The sequence below is a fragment of the Lepisosteus platostomus genome, chromosome 7, assembly GCF_059453375.1.
Source record: "Lepisosteus platostomus isolate fLepPlt1 chromosome 7, fLepPlt1.hap1, whole genome shotgun sequence".
NCBI lineage: Eukaryota > Metazoa > Chordata > Actinopteri > Semionotiformes > Lepisosteidae > Lepisosteus > Lepisosteus platostomus.
In genome coordinates, this window is record NC_142617.1 from 45,291,422 (window position 1) to 45,312,714 (window position 21,293).

At 37.1% G+C, this 21,293-nt stretch overlaps 1 protein-coding gene across 1 annotated transcript; it reads right to left on the reverse strand.

Moving 5' to 3' along the window:
• Window positions 1-1,547: 1,547 nt before the first annotated feature.
• On the reverse strand, window positions 1,548-17,100 carry mthfs (5,10-methenyltetrahydrofolate synthetase (5-formyltetrahydrofolate cyclo-ligase)). Its single transcript, XM_088640740.1, has 3 exons — window positions 16,808-17,100; window positions 13,494-13,755; window positions 1,548-4,507 (listed from the first exon to the last, which is right to left on the reverse strand). Exons 1-3 carry the CDS (start codon window positions 16,916-16,918, stop codon window positions 4,284-4,286), a joined length of 597 nt encoding a protein of 198 aa, XP_088496866.1. The 5' UTR covers window positions 16,919-17,100; the 3' UTR covers window positions 1,548-4,283.
• Window positions 17,101-21,293: the final 4,193 nt, after the last annotated feature.

Sequence of the window (21,293 nt, forward strand, 5' to 3'; positions counted from 1 at the left end):
TTCTTTGGTACACAAGAGTACCATACTCTGTTGGCTTCTCATCAACTTGATTGGTGCATTGAATTATCATCGTAGAACATATTTAAGTTTTAACTGTATTTTTTATGTTACGCTATTTTCAGCACTCAATCCATCCTGTAAAAAGTAATGTGGGAGAAAGGTCTCCAACCGGTAGTAACTATGAGCTTTTTTGTTAAATGACAAGTCATTGTTACTTAATAGACACATCTCAGACAGTATTTCCATGATGTTTGAAGTGCTGTATATTTTCACCATCATCATGTAGTTTTAGCAGCATTGTCCCCCTTGGAAGTCCAGTTATTAGCACTATTATTCAGCCCTCTTACAGTATATTATGATGCTTTCCCTATTCAGTATATTTAGAGTGTGCTTACAGCTCTAGAACATTATTCAGTTGCTGAGGGAATTACCCAAAAAGAATTTAGTAGGCCATCCTCTTTAGTAGGCAAATTGGTCTTGAAAAAATGTAGTTCATGCATGCATTATAATTCCTAATTAGCCTCCAGTTTAAAAGGTAACTACCACAAAGTAACTATTATTACAGCTGTTAATTATATTTTAGGGGTTTGAGTTTGAATTGTTGAAAAAGAATGAGGGAACCTGGATTAATTCAAGGTACAGTTTGTTTAGCAGCCATCTGAACAATATTATTAGTTTTATGTACTCATTGAACTGTTTCTCACAAAGAAACAAACAACTCTGTGTCATGCCTAATGTCACTGATTTAGACAGTTGAGGGAGTTGAAATTTGTCATAGATTCTCTTACTTACTGCTATGTGCAATATACATTTGCTTTTTATGAACATTTTCTGTTCTGATCTATAAAGGTCTTTCCATATCTCTGCCTTGAAAAGCATTCTTGTTTTATGTATTTTTAAATGATGACGCATAGCAGCAAAATTCTCTTAATATTCCTGTTATGAAAATTGCACATGAAGCCCATTATCCTCCAGCACTTTGGTACGTATCAGCTATTTCCCATTTGATTCTCATACAGTATTAATGAGAGCTTCACTGTTGTGAAACACAGGGGAAAAATCAGTAGGGTAAACAAAGTCATGTGGAATACTGTAAAAAAAAACGCTGTAAGAGGTAGTGCATTTAAAACCGAGAACATGAGGCACTTCTTTACACAAAGGGGTGTGGAGGTCTGGAACAAGCTACCTTGCCGTGTTGTCAGAGCTGATACACTGGCTTCTTTCAAGCCTGATGATAAATGGCTTCCTCTAATCTGTAACCTTTCTTATGTTGCTATGTGAATCTTCTCCTCTGGGTGCATCTTCCTGTCCCCCTTAGGGATACTAAACAGCTTTAACACAATATGTTTTCTGGACGCTTCACAAAAACACAGTTTTAATTCCAGTACAGCCACAGTACATTCATGGCTTTTGTTCATCTGGGTTTCTGTGAAGGACAGATATGGAGAAAAATGCAGCAATTACATAATAATAGTCTGTCACATGCTCTCTCACTGAGGTTGCCAGTGAATGTGCTGTGGAGGACAGAAATGGAAGCCACAGTTCAGTACATTGTGAAATCTTTAATTGTTTCTGTTGACATGACATGTACAGATGATACCTAAAGTCCATTCCTAAGCTGTCAGCACTAGTGTACCCAGAGCACTCATATTGTGAACTTATCTGCCATCGTCCCTTGCTCCAGTATATTAATTTCTCATAATGAGCTCTCTTGCTGATAGCTGGAACCTAGCCAGGCTTTTTTATTAATCATTTCCAGGTCCCCACTGTGTTTGATTAAACAGGAAGCTTAACTCTCTAGGAGATACACCCAGGGAGAAAAAGAACCTCACTGCTAATAAATGTTATGAAGCATTTTATTATTCCTATTTTGGTGATACTTTTCTCTGGCTACAAATGAGAACTGAATAGCCCTTTTTAAAAGCAAGCAGAAAATAGGACAGGCACATATACAGTATATGCAATAAAAAAAAGATGTTAGCGTAACATAGTAGAAACACTTCAGTAGCACTGCACAGAAGAAAAAACATTTTCCTTTACAGTGACTCAGGTTGCAAAGAAGGAGGCAAGCAATGAAGTGGGCTTTGGTCCATGCCTGCATTATGCATATCCGACATAAAGCAACTGTCACAACAAGGATATTTTTAACACTAATAGAAACGTGGGAGAATAATGAAGGGTGCACTAACAATTAGTTTTTATTGAAAACTTATAAATTGAGCATTGTAATGCCATAAATATAATGATTAACCAATAATAAAGCAGACAGCTTTAATTAAAACCTTTATTGTGATTTTTAAACTGTTTTTGTTATTATTGCTCTTTCACTTGTGGTCTCAATAGTATTGCAACACTTCAGCAATATCTAAGTCTTGATACAATTACAGTAAATACCTCAAGTGTGTGACCCCTCCTTTACCATCATTTATATGGAAACAATATCAAAATGCAATAATAATAACAATCATATACTTATAGCTAATAGCAAGTAATATCACATATGTTGTCATATGGAAAAGATTCAGAATAGAGATTCTGAACAAGCTTCTCATCAAAGTATTCTAGAGCAGATTTCTTCTGCCTTAGGTTGTATCCGTTATAGTGTGAAAAATGTTAATGATATTCCCCACACTTAGTCAGTCTCCAGGGGTCAGGAAATATTGACTCTAGGGGACGCTACAACTGTGTAATTAAGGAGGTATGTGCAGTGGTTAGGTATCCATCTTAGAGGGATGAGCCCAATCAAACACTTCAATTATTTAGCACAATTGGCTTCAGTCACTTTTTACTAGACTTTCAGTTGAATATACAGGCATCAAAAGGACATTTAATTCTCACATAAAACAATTTTCATCCACAGAATGCTTCCTACACTTTTTGCCAGTCTGGGCTAAAGACCTTTTTGTGAACACTCCGACTCTGCTTTTTAAACAATCTTAAAAGTGAAATATGTTTGTAGAACTAACCTTTAGTATTGCATAATTACATAATTAGTAACAATGTTTTTAAACCATAGAATTTGTATTCATAACTTGAAAATATTCAAAGTACATGTGAAGAAATAGTCTTTAATTTAACCACAAAACTATTAAAATGATAATTTGAAACATTTGTCTAAAGCATATTTCACTAGGCTATGTTTCAGTAAGTCTTATTCTCCTTTTCAAAAAATAATTTTTTGAAAACCATTTTACATTGCTCTCTTTTTTAAAAAGTACTCTCAACTGTAAATTTAAAATATGAAACTGAACTGATATTTGCATAATTAAATTTAAGGATAATAATCAAATGAAGCATTCAGATCTCCTACAGGAGGAGGAGGACAGTTTAGATATTAGTGGCTCTCCTGTTCTCCAAAGCATGCATACCGTTTAGTGACCAGGTCTCCTTGGGGAAAACAGTACAAGGCTGGCCCACACACAGAAATGAAACAAAAGATAAAAGAGAGCAACAGAAAGGATGTGAGAGATAGTTATCCCAGGGCGTTTCTCGAAAAAAGTAGGGGTGTAACCCCGGCGTCCTTGCCAAATTTCCTATTGGCCCTTACTATTTATGGCTTCCTAATATTCCCCATTTATGAATTGGCTTCATTACTCTGCTCTCCTCCCCACTGATAGCTGATGTGTGGTGAGCGTTCTGGCGCACTATGGCTGCCGTCGCATCATCCAGGTGGGGCTGCACATTGGTGGTGGTGGAGGGGAGTCCCCATTATCTGTAAAGCACTTTGAGTGGAGTGTCCAGAAAAGCGCTATATAAATATAAGCAATTATTATTATTATTATTATTATTATTATTATTATTATTATTATTATTATTATTATTATCAAATTTACCATTGGATAAAGCGTGCATTGCTAGCGTGGCCATTCTGTGAGCACTGAATACAAAAAATCACACCCAAACCACTGCCACTGTGAGCTACAGTATGAACTGCTGTGATTTTATTACTGTAAATCTTTACAAACCTTTATACCTGAGTTGTGTGTAAAGTAATAATGACAGATACCATTACAAAAATATAGGTATCTTTTAGAGAACGTGTTTTTCACAACCTAGGCATTTTATCAGCAAAGATAGCCATTTTTCAGTCAAAAACATTTTCCTTCAGTCACCTTTCTGAGCTCAAGTTTTCAAAATGTATAGGTCTCTGCCGTGTTTTGTAATCTTGATTAGATTTTTAATTAAATTAAACTGGAAAAGGCACTTTCACCGGTAGATAATTCCCCATCTGAAATGAGCATAATAGACCACAGAGCAGAGCTCGATTCTTTCCACTAAGCAGCTCATTTGTCCTCAAACAGGATTTCATCGATCCGTATGTCGTTGTCATCTACTGGGACCGCTGTGCAGACCTGCTCTGTGAAGGCCAGCCCAATCGTGTAGGGCTTGCCCTTAGGGTACTGCATGCAGCGCTGCAGGTAGGTGTCATAGTATCCCTTACCACGGCCCAGCCGGTTCCCACTGCGGTCAAACCCCAGCCCAGGCATCAGGATTAAGTCCAGCCCACCTGTGTAAGACCAAAGAGGGAGAAGCGATGTGAAAAGTTTCTTGCTGCATGAAGTGTGGGTCCAGAGATCCTGCTAGTGAAAATGGGCGTCTGGGCACAAATCAGCGCCTGACCTTCTAATCCACTTTTACACATAAACCTCTGAGCTCACCTGCCGTTTCATTTAACTCTAGTTTCATTACTGCAGCACTAAAACCAAATTGTTTCTTTATTGAAAGACTCAGTGCAGTCAAATGGAAAGAGATGATGCAATATACAGTATAAGCAAGGATTGTGGAAGGCAGCTTGCTCATTTTGTTTTCCTTTTTTGCAAAACAAATCATCTGACCTATTGAGATACAATATTTTCACTCTTTCCAAGTTCTGATGGGAAGGTCAGAAGATGGGAATCCTTGGCACTGATTACACGCTATACTTTCAAGGCAGGAGCGACATGGTCTGCATGCACTTTGTGGGGAAATCTAACACTTCAGAAAGATTCCCAGTTGTTCCCATCACTTTATTATTGTGGGAAAATCCTTCTGATCCTGTTAGGACATTTGTATATAAATATTTCTATCACTTATTAATGAAGACATGTGTGAGGGGAAAAAAAGACCATAAACTTCAGCATCCATCCTTTGTTGGAGTTCTTACAGTATACATTTATCTATTTGTATTATAGGGCCACCGTGGTGTATCTGTTGCTTAAAAACATAAAGAACAGACTGCATTCAAAATAAGCAGCTAAACATCCTTTTTGGGTGAATCTGCTGTATGAGAAATAAGTACCTTAAACACTTTTCAAAGCTTTCTCTAAGCTTTTAACCTGGAAACATGAACAGTTTTTTTATTCTGCTGCTCATCAGACTTCTTGCCCAGTGATGAAGATATCAATTTATTTGGCTGACAATTTAATTCAAAGCAATTTGGAGTTTCCAATTTTTTTGCACACATGCTTTGGGTGCCAGTTCACACAGTGGGTAGTTCTTAAGTCTGAGTTGAGTACAGTACTTTGTTCAGGGGTGTTACAGCAGATGTATTCACCCAAGACCCAAACTCACCCCAGCTGAATGACCTGACAACTACCTCAAATAAATCTGTACAAAACGTGTGATCTTTCCCCAATAAATCATAAAAAATGATTAAACATAGATTACTGATATGATATTCTTTCATAGGTCTCATTTACATGTTCCAGTTTAGATTATAACAGGTGCACGCCAACTGTGAATGAAGCCCCAGGGCAGACCATTCAGGTACAGCTTCAATAGTCTGATAACAGTACTGCAATTAAAAAGCAGGCTGAAATGTCACCAACGGTTATTACTTTTCACCATGTTTGAAAGGGAGAACTGGATTTTAATGAGTTAGGAGAAAGGCACAAGTCTGCGGCCATCCTTTCGCCTTCTCCACAGAGCCCCTCTCGGTCCTCTCTCATTGCAAGAGATGTTTAATATTTTAGCAGTCTCATAAACACTCATTTGAAATGATTAAATTATTTAGAAGACTAGAAAGGAACGTTATGTATTTGTCATGTAAATTAGGCAGTCAGCCTAAAACCTTACTTATTCCCCGATTATTATTGTGCATGCATTCATACCTGTAAAATGTACTGACGGTTTACTCATATGTACTGATAGCAGAAGTGACTAGCACAATCTCCATGCAGATATTTTTTCTTTGTGGAGACATCACCAGTGATGTTTACATTTAACCTGTGTCCACTGCAAAAATGCATTCTCAAAGCTACTGTAGCATCAAGCTTCTACACACACAATGCTCTGATGGCAAAGCACTCGAAAGTAATGTCACAGCTGAATTTAGAAAACCAGTGAAAATCAGCACTCACTCAATATTCACTCCTGAGAGCAATAAATAAACAATTCATTCCGACACATACAATCTCATGGTTAGGAAAGCTAATGATTTAGTGCTATCTGTCTCTTTTCATTTTCTGCTGGACATTTATAATTCAGTGCTCCTGGTCTCTTAAAGGGTTTGACATTGTCTAATACGTCAATCTGTGACAGGGTGACAAGATAAATGATCCATTGACCAGTTTTAAGCACATTTAAACCCAAATCTCCAGCTTTTTCTTCAGCTTTACTTGTACAACTAAGAATTTATCCTTAAGTGAACCTTAGGCTTTCTCAGGAAAATCAGTAAATTGAAGGATGCAAATATAAACAAGGGCTGTATGTGCTTAACTGGAGCACTGTGACACAGAGTCTAAAGCTTTATTTCACTTCAAGGAAAATAAATAATAATATTCTTCCGGGTTTCTCAGCACAGGGCCCTCAAGAGAAAACAAACTTCAGTATCTGCTTCAGCTTTTTGCTACTAGAACATACTCAACAATGAGCAGTGGTTGTGTTGTCAGAAAAAATAGTGGTGCATTACATTTATAAATTTTAATATTCTCAAATTGTACAGTACAGTTATAAGATCAGAAAATCATAAAGAATACTCTTTCTGAAATAATAATTTGTGGATTTTTCTACATTTGCATGTACATATATGCAAGCTGTTTTCTCTTCCTATTTTTTCCGTTTAAGCTTTTACTCTAAAAATGTACATTTTCTGAAGGCAATTTTCCCCTATTAATGCCTCTCAATTTGACTTTTTCATTCCTCTTCGAAGGAAATGTCTACATGTCTCTGTTCACAGGCACAGCAGGACAGCTCCACCAAGTAACCCGAGCTGGAATCTGTAGAAAGTCTTTTCTCCCACCAGGTGGCCAAAGGCCATTGATGCTTACTTTAAAGCTCATCTTGTAGGTCTGAATTTAAAGTAGAAAATCTTATTTTTTAAATTAACCTTTCAATTAATTTAGCTGTGTAGGAAATGTGAAAGGCTCTAAACCTTGCAAGAGTCATCCTGTTTGAATGTTCTGTGCCCTTTTGTAACATCAAATATCTCCTTACAATCAAATCCAAGTGATTTATTTTTAAACCAAAGCCTACATGAACACCAGTAAAGGACACATTTAACACACATTTCTACAAATTCAGGCAACATTAAATTTAGAATGTATTCCTCTTTCTCAAAACTCTAAATTAGTCATTTCAGAATAATTAGGAATTGTCAAATTTATATTAATTACAATAAGTACTAAAACATGATGCTGTTTCAAACATCAGCTATGATATGTAAGAATTGATTTAAATGACATCTACTGAGCTTTCTTATACATACATTTTACTGGGCTCTAGAAATGTTAAATGGGTTGATTAGAATAAAAATATTTTAGTTCATTAGCAAAAGTTTTTAAATTATTTTATTAAGATGAGATGTGTTTAATTGAGCCTACATATTTCTGAGCTGAATCTTGAGATGCATTTCAATTGACCTTTATCAATGAGTGTGCACTACATTTTGTTATTGCAAGACTTAATGATGTTGTGCATTACATACCCTCATCAGCAACACCCACTGGCAAGCAATGAACAGCTCAGCATTTAGCAGCCTATTCATCCATGTTACTGCCTTGTGTCAGTGTAAAATATTCCTCAGTACACCACAAATCATTCCTGACCTTTTCCGTTTTAGCACCCAGGCAACACATCTTTATCTCTTTTTAAAGGAAAACACTCTATATTAATCATTTCACTAAGATGTCTCCTGGTTAACAAGGAGGACTAGTTTTAAGCACAATCAGGTAAGAAGATGTTTATCTTTATTAAACAAAATCCAATTTGGAGATGCTAAAAACAGACATGCTTTGTAGGAGAAGGTGTTATCAGAGAAAACAAGTCTTCTGGGTTGCTAGTCTATTTGCTGCCAAAATGTGTGATGGCACTGTTGTCGGTCTATCATTTTTTAATTATATGTCATCAAAGGATCTGTGGAGCTCAGGATGCGGGTTCAGGTGAACTGAAGAGCAGGGGCACCCAGAGTCAGGGGAGAGCATCATCTGCAGCAGATCAAGCTATGTTCAGTTGCAGTCTGAACCACTGCTCCCAGTCCCCAAAGACCTGCCTCAGCTGCCTCCATTCACATCACACTTCTCTGCCATGCCTGCCCTTATGTTCCTTTTGAAGGGAAGCAGCTAATAATTCTGCCTTCGATTTTCAACTCAGATGATGATTTGGGGTCTTGAGAGAAGAATAGAGGAAAAGGAATTTTTGATGAGAAAATATATAGAGAGATTTTGTTTCAACTAAGAAAAAAACACCACAAATTATAACGGCATCCATTAATGTCATGTATTTATTCCCTTGGAAAAAAAATGCACAGAGAGAGGAGCATTTCATCTGACTGGATTCAGCTGCTTTGCCTTGGCGATGTAGCTGTGTGAGTGCCAGATCATCTCTATCAGTTCCTATCATTTGAAACAGACCAGGAAAAGAAAGCTGATAAAGTGAATACCAACTGATCAGAGGTTATTTTTCAATATGGTTTAGGGTTTTGGGCAAGGATAGTGCGTTGCAGGGCTATGCATTTTTTCTTTCTTCAGCTTAGTGTGCAACGTTTTAACAACACCGCCACAATAGTTAAACACAGTTCTTTGTTCAGCCCCTGAAGTGTACAAATGAAGGTGACCAGTTACGAGTCCCATAGTCCAGACGTCATCAGTTTGAAGCTGGGCTTCATCATTAACCAATAAACTCCAATGTTTCCCCCAATTGGCTAGGCACCACTAGGACTGGAAGGACTTCAATCTGACACAGGGCTATCGATGTAATCAGTGCTATCTCTCTTCGATGACAGCATGGAGCACATTATGTGTAAAATCGGACATTTATATTATAAAAGCACTTGGTGTTTATTTCCCCCCCATTCTGGTGCAAAGTGTCACAATGCAAGCCATGCTGATTAACCATTGGAGAGTTCAAAGTAAAATGCTAGAAAAATAATAAAAGACAAATTATGTCAGCTGAAATGATTTAAAACATCTCTCTGATCATTTGGCAGACAAGCTTTTGAAAGTATTACTATAGCTCTGTTCTGCCAATTTACCTCTCTGGGCACTGCACAGTATTCAGTTTCTTGCTTGTACTGCTGCCAAGAGTTACCATCATGCCACTATCATGTCACCAAAACCACTTAAAAACACAGACAGCAAGGTGTACTACAAAGAATGAGTGCAGGTTTCCTGAAGGACTAAGGGAGAGGGCAATGAATGTCATTAGCAGCAGAACCAAAAGTGCGTCAGAAGAACTAAGCAAGCAACTGATCTACCAGAGTTCCTTCTCCAACATGTTAGCAGAGATCAGAAATTTGGAGTTACAATCACCTCTCAGGAAATGGACAAAGCTGATGGATGGGAAAGGCTTTTCAATCTCAGTCCACACCTTCACAGATTAAGAGGTTATGAAATGTCAGAAATATGAAAAAGAGAGATTAGAGGAAGTCTACACACTGCAGACCACCTTAGCTTCAGATAAACCCAGAAGATCTTGAACAGGTTCTAGTTTTTACCTGGTTTCAGGTAGTGCTCTTTTCCTTATAAAACACAGCAGGTGGCATGGTTGACCTCAAAATAATTTTTTCAAAGTTCTGAAGGATTATGGCCCCCTGTAACACTGCCCTCCTGTTCAGGCCAGTGGGATTTTATCATACAATAGTGCATTTTACAGAAAAAAGTGTCAATTGTGTTTCACTTATACTTTTAAATTATTGTATTTTCCAGGAGGAATATTTGTATTTATGATATGTAGAGGAATACCCCTACATATCTTTAATATTACACAAAAAGTAGCTATTTGAGATATTTAAAAGAGTAATTGTAATACATATTGACACTATTAATCTACACTTGAATTTGTCAAATAAAATAATGTATGCATACTTAGACTGTGAAGACAGCAATGAAAAATGTATTCAACAATAATAGTTACTGTATAAAATTGACTGCATTTGGTCAAGGGCTTGATTCTACAGTGTTTTAGCACCCTCTGCTGGAAGGTGTTTAAAAGCATGAAAACTGACATGAACCTGCATGAGTGCTGTTCACAATAAGGTGTATTAATATTAATCCATACATAATGATATTAGTAGGTATTGTTTTCAGGGGTTACAGAGCACAAGGAGAAAAATATTAGTTATCTAGAATCTATACATCTTCATTAAATTCTGTCTAAAACAGAAATGTCAGGTTACAGTGACAGACGTTTTTTTAGAGAACCTGAAATTGCTAATAAATTGTTTAATAGCTTGCTGCCAATTCAGTTAATCCCTGCAAAAGCTTTATACATGAGAGCTGCAGATACTTAAATATACCTGACACAGGAATCCTTACTAAAATAACAGAACTAAAAACAAAAAAATGGCACATTTAATCCTTACAAAGAAACACCACCTCTTCTAGCTGTTGACCTTGGGTATTTCTGATACATGTACAGTTTAGGAAGCATTCTAACACAAACAATTAATTTTCTGTAACAAACATAAAACTGTTCTGAATAAGGCTTAATAGCTATATCTAACTGGCAACTAGATCAACTGAAAACTACAAGTAATTCCCTAGGCTATTTTATATATATTATATATAATTAAAACAGATATTACTACAGTGAGACAATTTTTCTTTAGGCTGATGCATTTAAACCTCTCAGTCTGAGCACAGAGATTTGAGCACACAATGTGCAGTTTTCACCTCCCACTACATCATACTGTAATTACTAGTCTAGATCTTCTGCAACTGTTTCCTATCTTCCTGTGTAAACGTAAATTGTTTAAAGATAGGCTTTGTCTGAAGCACAGGTATAGTGAACACCAATAGAAAATTGTCTCTTCACTCATTCATACAGTATATGCTTTTAGAAAATAAAGTGTATATAGATACTGAATCAGTGTTTTTTTTGCATCATTTTGATTGATCATGATGCATTGAAGTGACTTAGATTGTTGCTTAAGCACTTAATCACCTCATTACTAAGGGCATTGAGTTGGACACAAGTAATTGGGTGATTTGCCCCGTTGAATGTAACACCTGGTGAAAATCAAGGAAGAACACAGGAAGGAACCAATATACCCCACTTGTCATGAGAAAAAAGTAACCTGATACAGATTCATTGGGGTGCTGGAGCAACACCTTACATGGACACGCCAGCAGTATAATATCTGCCAGCAACATGCATAATGATATGCTAAACTGTTGAACAAAAAAAGCCAGACAAAGAGATCCAAATGTGTTTGGCTGGAAAGGAATATCTATTTGCTACTGATAACTCTACGGGCATCCCATATGAAATCTATAAAAAATGGCCAGTTTTGACCTCATCCCTTTTGATTTTCAAAAATATTTCATTGCATGTTTGCCCATGGGAGAAATGGTTACACTGCGATTTCTAGAAATGAATTAAATGAAATCATTCAGGAAACTGGGGTGCTCAAAGTTAAATTATTTTGGACCTTCCACCCTTGATATTGTTTTAATGCTAATAAATCAGGCTGTCAGACACTTTTATAATTCCTATGGAAAGAATAATTGTACATATATTGTAGTTTATGTATTGTGCTGCATATTTAGGTTATGTGTTGGGTGAGGCACAGGATGCATTTAAATACATGGTGTCAGGTCAATCTTCCACATGAAATTGCTATATTGCTTGAATAATACATTTACTGCTCTGTTCATTATCATCAGGAGAGAACTCAAGTCATTTATGAGTTTTTTTCATCTTTACTTTTTAGCACATATGACTACAGTGCAAAAAATGAATTTACAAATTCGACCTCATCGTCTTGTAAGTACAACCCCATGCACATTTATCCCATGGGCTAATATTAAAGGAACTTTTCAATCAAAAGATTGAGGTCAACAGGCGACTGATTTCATAAGGAACGACCCTCCACTTTGTTATTGACAGCAATCAGACTGCATGTGTGATGCAAAGAAACAGCCATCCATTGTCTAAACGCTCTGTACTGCACAAGGCTGGGGGAAGCCTGAGCCCATCCTGGCAGGTAATGGGTACAAGGCAGGATACACCCTGGATGGGATTCTAGTTCATCACTGGGCAGACACAAACACATGCACACCAGGGACAATTTTCCCAGAAGCCAATTTACCCACCAGTATGTCTTTGGACTGTGGGAGGAAACCAGAGTCAAATATAACTATCATGGAATTACATTTTCCCTCAGAAGTAAATCAGGAAGACCTGACAGCCAGCTGTAAACTGGGTCTTTATTTTTTCTAATTTAACAGGTTAGAAGTCATTTCAATACATGTTACACCTGAGTCAAATTAAATGCAGTGATTACTCTACTGAGAGTTGGTATGGCATTTTGATTATTTGGAATCTAATACTCAATGATTGTTTTACCTTTAAATTTGAGTGATTTGGAAGTTATTATAAAAAGTAAATTGCACAGGAGATTATTACTGTCAAAACAACTTGTGATCTACAGTATACTTAAGAATCTTAGATGCTTACCATTCTACTTTCTTTTCAATTATGATGTGTGTCTTGAATAAAAGACATGGTGTGGAGGTATAAATGAAGTGTTAAGAGAAGTTTAAATGTTACAATTTACTTTTCTAAACACTAGAATTGACAGAAATCAGACTGAAAATGTATTAAAAAAATATTTGTCATATTTGGTATTATATTGCAATGCTTTCTAAACTATTTTTCCTCAGAGGGTAAATGCAGAAGACCAGAAGCTGAAGAGAACTGTATCCTGTAACCTTTTACTTCACTGTAACACATGGTGCTTCATGAATTAAGTACTAAGACCTCACTGAAGAAACTCTTGCATGTGCATGCTCTACCAGAGGAATAAAACAGAATTCCACAAGAGTGGGTCTATTACCTGTACAGGTTATATTGTTACAAATAGTGGCCACACCCTATTAGCCCAAGACTTTTACACCCTCTATTGATCAACTCCATTATTTACTAATTTTAATTAACATAATGAATGTCATGTATATTCAAGAAAATCTCAATGAGCCTTCAACAAAAAAAGATTGTCATTTTTTTGTGGTTCTACATGATCACCCTCTTTTGATGCTCAGTATACTGTATGCCAAGGGACCAGTGAACATACAGACCTGTGGCCAGCGCTTCCTCTCTCTCTTCATTATCTCCAGGCTGCCGGATGTTCCAAGAGGTGACTGGTAGAGCCTGGATGTCCTGGGAAGCAGTCAGCTTCAACATATCCATGTGGTTACTTTTCGACTGGTACTTGGGTATGAAGCACACTTTTTCTTTTCTGAAGATGTCCTCAATGATCTCCTCAGTGCGGACCTCATCATGCATACTGAGAAACACTGCAATCCTCTGGGAGCGCTGGTACTGAGGATGCTTAATGAGCTAGAAAAAGGTTCAAAGAAACGTTATTGCCTTGTGACACACCCTGGAGCACAGTCTCCTAAACAGGAACATTATGAGGCGGGTCAGGGTAAAACTGCCACACGAAGTAGCCTTAAGATAAAGAGAAAGTACTATTTTACAAATAGTGCAAAAAAATAAAAAACCCAAAATGTAACCTAAAATCTAAGCTCTTCTTTGAGCTACTGACTTCAAAAGTCCCCCATTATCCACAGCCAAGAGGCTAGGAATCTTTTTGGCTTCCAAAAGAATTCTCCGAGACTAACCATGAAACTAATTCTTTCTCCGAAACTATACCTAAAACTAAGAAACTAATGCTTTCTCCAAAGCATCTCTCCAATTTACTTGGTTTGGTTGTTTCCTTCTGCAGAATTTGCACAAAAGTATCTGCCCACCCTTAAGGGGTTTTCAAAACGTATTTCATATACACTGAGCCTCAAAAGTAATTCCAGTATTTATAGTATATATATTTTTGAATAAACCAGACAGATTTTGTATATTAATTAGCATAAGAAACGTAATGTTTGCAAGCATGAGGCCATACAACCCATTTAGATTATTTGCTGCTAGTAGCTAATTGATAGCATCCTGCAGTTTCTTTAAAGATGCCAGGATATCAATTTCAACAACAAGGCTGGGTAGCTTGTTCCAGGCTCCTATCACCCTTTTTGTAAAGAAGCATCTCAAGTTCTCGGTTTCATGTACTTCCACATAGTTTCCATTCATATTCTTAGGGCTGTATTTCACTCTTAATTGTGAGGAAGTCCAGTGGGTTTAGTCTGTTAATAATGATGAGAATAATAAATGTTTAATTAAATAATTACAATCCCTTGTAGCGATCTCAGTTCAAGAATAAAAAGATACTTGTTTTATTGTTTATCAGGGTAAGACATTTCTCTGAACCACAGAATGTATCTGGTTGCTATTATTTGGACTCATTCCAGAGTAGCAATATCGTTTTTGAAGCTTGATGTACTGTACACAATACTCATAGGAAGGCATAGGAAGACCTACTCAAAATAACCACCCAAATTAAATGGAAACCCAGAGACACTTTGACACTGGACCAACCCTAATGCTATAAGTCACAATTTCACCCTAACATGGTCCAAAACCTACTGCCTACAAGGTTTCTCATTCTGTCTTTCCTTGTTCCTTGAGCCTGAACTGACAGCTGAAGTGGCTCCATCCACCAGAGAGCTCAAAGGAGTACTGACTCAGAGAGTGAGGAGACAGCTGCTCCATTACACATCCCTTGACTAGGATTTTACACTTTTATCTTATCACTACATGCCCTTTTTATTACTTTCCAACATACGCTAGAAAACATAAATGTGTAAATAATACCTAAATGTTTTTCATAACTTGCTTTCTCAAGATCAGCATTTCCTTTGGGATTGGAAGATTGTTTTTTTCTACCTGTAACACTCTGCACTTATCTACATTAAATGTCATCTACCAGATGTTTGCACAGTCTTTAATTTTGTATAAATCACTTTGAATTCCCTTTGCAGCTTCTACAGTGTTTGCTAACCCTATTTTGTATGATCTACAAACATGACTAGATTATGTACTATACCAGAATCTAGATCATTGATATGAATCAGGGACGGCAGTGGTCCATATACAGCTCCCTGTGGCATTCTGCCATTACATTATCTCAGTTTGTGTAATCAATCCTTATCTATATTCTGTTTCATGACCATTAACAAGTTCTTAATCCAAGTACAAGTACTTTCTTGAATGCCTGCTGACTCCATTTTGGGTATTAATCTATTTTAAGGAACCAAATGCCTTCTTAGAATATAAATATACCATGCCATTTGCTTGGTTTATTCCATAACAACTATTGCTTGTTCAAAGGTCTGTTACAAGTTAGTTAAGTAAGACTCACCTTTTTAAAATCCATTTAAATACACTAATGCCATGATGGTTCTGTTCTAATTATCGCTTCTTTAACTTCACATGCACAAGAATTAAGGCTTATTGGTCTATAATTACTAGGTTCATTTTCATGGATCTTATGGATTTATGGATGGCACACATGCACAACAACACACTAATTGGTGACTTCTTACTTGCTTCCCTTCCTGCAAACTCATCCTGACCTGATAACATTCCAGCAAGACAATGCACATCCTCAACTTACAGCGAGAATCAACAGTTCTCTTAACAGTAAAGAATGTGACAGGTGTGCCATGAATGCTCTATCTGTCAAATTTAGGAATATTTATAGGATGAGCTGGCATCTAGAGCTTAGATTTCTGTTTAATAAAAGAAAAGGTCATCCAAATGCTACCAAAATATTTTCATCATAACAACTTTGTGAATTTGCTACAGTTCCAATCTCAGTGTGTAGACTGTGCATTTCCAGATCATTTCTGAGAAATCTCTCTCCCACTAGAGGACACTGCGGATCTATAAAATTGAATTATTTCTAAAACGACCAATTTCTCTTCTGGTACATGTTATTAATAGAGTACAGCTAATATTCGCAGATCAAGAGAGATCGCCGTCGTTATTTCATGTTTTGTAAGATCTTAATGTTTCAAGCACATGTTCAAATCTCTTCGTATCTCTGTGGTTTTTATATCAAAGTCTAAAAGATAAGTGTATAAAATATTGCCGAACTTGTATTATCCATTATTCTGTCTTGTATCATATATAAATGTAATTCATTCTGATATACTTGAGTATGTCAAACACTAATAAAATTACACTGCTGTCAGATACACCGCAATGTTTTTTTCTATGCAGTATTATACTAGAACACCACACGCCCCCTGTAAAATAGGAAGCTGACTCGTCTTCGCATTGCACCAATAAGAACTGCTGCTAGGCCTTTTTTAAAAAAAAAAATCTGTTATTCTGTTGTACTTTACAGGCAAGGTGTTTATACGCAAAGATCTCGAGGAGTATTGCGGGACATTACCCCCAACAACCTGGTTTCCGTTTACATAAAAGACGAGCGTTTAAAAACACAAGTACACGTTAAACTAATTAGCACCTAAACATGTTTATTTTTCCCGCTTACCATTTGAGTGACGATCTTAGACTGCCGACGTTTTTCCTGGTCATCTATCGCAGCGATTCTCTTCTTTATATCGACCCTCAGGGCCTGTTTAGCTGCTCTCAGGGCGGACATGCTGCGGACTCCAGCCTCGACACGGCCCCGGTCTTGACTGAAGTGGCAACCCGACCTGTTTGCTTCAGCCGCCTGCCGCCAAAGGAGGAGGGCTCTCGGACTGCGTGCTCAAAGCTACAGCTGTCACTGGAGTTCAGAAAGTAGACGATTAGTGGAAAAATGCTTTCGCGAAAGACCTTGAGAGTTAATTATTGAACAGGAAATTTTTATGCACACTGATTTTAATTTAAATACAGTGAAATGTAAAAAATACATTTCAGGCAGTCATCAGTGTTTAAAATACATTTTAATGAATTGCATCATTAATCACATAAACAAGTTTGTTTCTGAAAAACAGTCAGAGTCAAAGACCAAATGTGTTCAATTTTTCATCTTGAAATTACTGTATATCAGAAGACACTCCTGCTGTTTTCACAACTACATCTCTAAAGCGGGGAGCCTGACTGAGGCTGTGAAAATAAATTTATTAAAAAAAAACAATTTTGCATGTTCCCACAGAGAAGACACATTTGAAAAACATTAAAGTAATCATAATAATTTAAAGTCTGTTAATTTTGTTTGACAAATACATACTCTAATGCACATGGATGCATCATCAGTGATGTTACCTGGGGTCACTGGGTGTTTTGGGACTTTGAACATCAGACAACCTTGCCTGGCTGACCCAGTCAAGGTTGATCAAGCCCAGGCAACCCTGCAGCTTACAATTTTCTCACTGTTACGCACTGATGTATCAATGTAATCATTTGTGAGGAGATACTCTGTCAAACGCCGGGCCACAGTGCTGAAAAATATCTTCCCCTCTGTGAAGATACCTGCAGTGAAATGATCCTGAACTTCCAATGCTCTTTGAGTTCTCCTCTTTAGGAACACTGACACCCTATACCAACCTCCATTGTTGTGCCACTCTGAATTAATACAGTCTATGCAAATGTTTTAAAAAATTTTAAATTCATTGACTTATTTTTTATACAGTATTGTAATCTGGGTTATCTGTTCAGAGTTAAAATTGTCTGCTTGTAGAATGAGACAGCATATGAGAACATTAATTATAATGATAACTGTAACTTGTGTTTCATTTATTTAATTCATATCACTTACACATAAAAATCACCATTAGTATTTTGTAAATGCAGCTACAAACAATGAACTGGTTAAATATCCTAAAAGACAGCAGGAGGTATAAGTGTTAAGGATCCAGACTTTGGTTCAACACAGGATGCTGTTATTATCACTTTGAGCAATGTTGGCAACATTACACCAGATGTTCCAATAAATGTCCCATTGTATAAATGCTGTATCAATCACTAGGTAGGAATCTGTTGTCTGTCTCATTGTTAAAGGAAAGAATAAAAAAGAAAGTGCCCTCAAACTATACAGTTAATAAACATCCATGAATGAGTGTTTTCTGTACCTTAATCACTACTGTATGATTCTATATGGGTATCTTCCTTATGGGCATAATGGCTTTTTCAGTAGTAATAACAAGACAATATATCGTCACAAAAAAGCTTATTGTGTTCTCTGTGGCACAAATCACAGCAGTAATCTGAAGCTATCTACAGTATATTCAATTTAATTCAAAATACGTTATTCATCCCTAGGTGAGCAATTTAAGATATAAGGTAGAATTCCTCAAGTAAGATGAAATTCCCGTTTTCATACAATTTCAGGACATGACAAAATGAAACTCTCTAGTTTTTGTCAAAATCACTTTCATTCACAGTTTTTATAGGTAAAACATGCTGTGCCAGATGAGCTTCCCTTGAATGTAAAGTCATAACATCATTAAAAATGATCCAATGTTCATAATACTTGAATTTTGATCATTAACTCTGCAATCCTTTTTTATCGTGAAATGCCAATAAATGTATGGATAACAAGCTTATAATTCAAAAGGCCATCTTACTGACATCATAATCAGTATTTCTCCTGGTTAAATTCCAGGTGATTTATTATAGAACAGAGGCAAAGCAAAGTCCTAAGAATAAATAGAAGCTTACAAAATAGGCCCAGTGTTTATAAAATGAGTTTTTGAAATAATGAGCCACACACACCTTTAATAGCAGAAGGGGTTCTATTATTATTACTTCACCATAACATAAATCATCTAATGTATTGTAATTTGTAATATTGCATGCTTTTGATTTCTTAAATATAATCACAAGAAGCCCTCTGTCTTCACTGTTTCCTGTCTGGGTTGTCACAAATTAGGCTCTGCCTACAGTATTCTGTCTGTGGCACGGTATACCATAAAATGTTTTGTATTTGTCTAAAGTCATATTTTTATACTCCTTGCCCTCTATGTAATTTAATTTCCTCCCGTGTGTCAGCGCATTAGTTGCTCATTTAAATTAGTCTGCCAAAGTCAGCTTTTATGGTTGACTGGTTTCTGGATCTGGTGACTGAGAAGATCATGCTCATCAATGTAAGTCATTGGTGACATGTACTTTGTGGATGGGTACATTGTCATTCTGGAAGGCAACCCAGCCAGCAGGAAAGAAATGCTGCAATATGGGGTGAAGATGAACACTCGGTACCATAAAGTATTGATTTAGTGATTAGCATTGACCTTGCCTTCTTAGGCATTGAGTGAGTGCACCCAAACCATGCCAGAAAATGCTTCCCATAAGATTATGGAATCTCTAAAACCCCTCACTATTGGAACCAAGCACTCAAGGCTGTTGAGGTCTTTGGGCTGGCACCACACGTGCACTGAAGAATGATTCATTTGACCTTATTACATTTCTACATTGTTTTTAGTCTACTGCTTATGGACTCGCAAACATGCAGGTGTGATGAATAGTTTGTGCACTGCAAGCCAACTATGATATCCCATTCTGTGCAGTTCCTGATGAGCAGTTTTGGATTAAACAGGCTGCTTATGCCCAGATGGACATTTGCAGTCAATTAATCTGCATTTGCTTAAGTGATTTCACTTGTACTTTGAAATAATGTACAGATGTCACACTCCTGGAATATGCATTTTTGCCCACCGTTGCCCTTTGCTGATGGTCTGTTTCTCTTGATGTTCAATACTTACATCATGTTAGACACCACTGCTCATGAAACCAAACATTTGAGCTGTCTTTGTCACTCCTGCCAAACACATTCCAACAATCACCTCTCTTTCAATGTCATAGAGATCTCCTCTGGCAGCCAATGACATCTATAATCAGAGATAATCAGGCCTCTCCAGCATTTTTATACTTGACTCTAAGCATGCTGGAATGTTAACTAACACTTGAGCCACATCTGTGTGGAATCCCTTGCTTTCCATATACTTCGCCCAGGTGTTTCCATCTTGTAAAATTGATGCATCTAGAATTCTTAATTAACATTCAGTGGTAGTGTGAGTTGTTTTCTTTCTGCGGCTAAGGATCTGCGCCTGTGGCTGGAACGTTACCAGTTCGTAACCCACAGCCGGCAGAGGAATCCTACGCCGCTGGGCCCCTGAGCAAGGCCCTTTACCCCCACTGCTCCAGGGTCACAGTATAAAGCACTTTGAGAAGCCACATTTAAAGGTACTATATAAAATAAAGTTTATTATTATAAGTGGCTGACCCTACGCTCTGACCCCAAGCTTCTATCCCTGTCTGTGTGTCTCATGGAGAGCAAGCTGGGGTATGCGAAAAGACAAATTCCTAATACAAGAAATTGTATATGGCCAATAAAGTGATCTCATCTTATATCCTGAAGAGATAAGTTTTCAGTTTTTGCCAGAAGATGGCGGGTTGTTACATTGCTGGGGGGTCGGAACAGAGAACAGTGGGGTCTGGGTCTTGCCCCTCGGCACTGACATTCCCAGTCAGTCATTCCTAGTTGTTCCCAGATCCTGAGGAACTGGATCTCTGTACCCTAATAGGAACAAAGAGCCTGGCATTGATCTGGAGACGAGTGCCTGTTGAACTGTTATTTTTTGTCAAATTTATTGTGGAGTTTTGCTTAAATTGTAAGGATACACTACTCAAAGCACAAAGTATTGGGAAATGGCAAAGTATTAGAACACATATTCAGTGAAAATTGGCGTTCTCAAAACTATGGGGACTGATTTTTAAGAAAGAATAAAATGAAATGGGGTCATTAACCAGAGATGTAGCTTCCTGCAAAAACCGGCCATGTTTGTTATATATTCTTTAGCCTCTTTTGCATATTTTTTTTTCATCAAGACCAGGACGTGAACTGCAGGCAGTGGACATACACAGTAATATTTGTCTATGGACTTAGTAGAGTTTAATGGACAGAGTACAGAGTATATTTAAAAGTCTATTGCTCATATCTGGTTAATGTAATTAGCTGAGTACCACAGGATTCTATATAAAGAGTAAAACTCTTAGTAAAGATCACTGATATAGACTCCTGTATTTATATATAT

Bases quoted from the DNA above. Each gene is read 5' to 3' on its own strand.
- mthfs (XM_088640740.1), bottom strand. From the start codon at position 16,918: ATGTCCGCCCTGAGAGCAGCTAAACAGGCCCTGAGGGTCGATATAAAG. The intron at 13,756-16,807 runs GTAAGCGGGAAA...ACCTTTTTCTAG, and splicing joins CTAAGATCGTCACTCAAATG to CTCATTAAGCATCCTCAGTA. The intron at 4,508-13,493 runs GTCTGTATGTTC...GGTCTTACACAG, and splicing joins AGAGGAAGCGCTGGCCACAG to GTGGGCTGGACTTAATCCTG.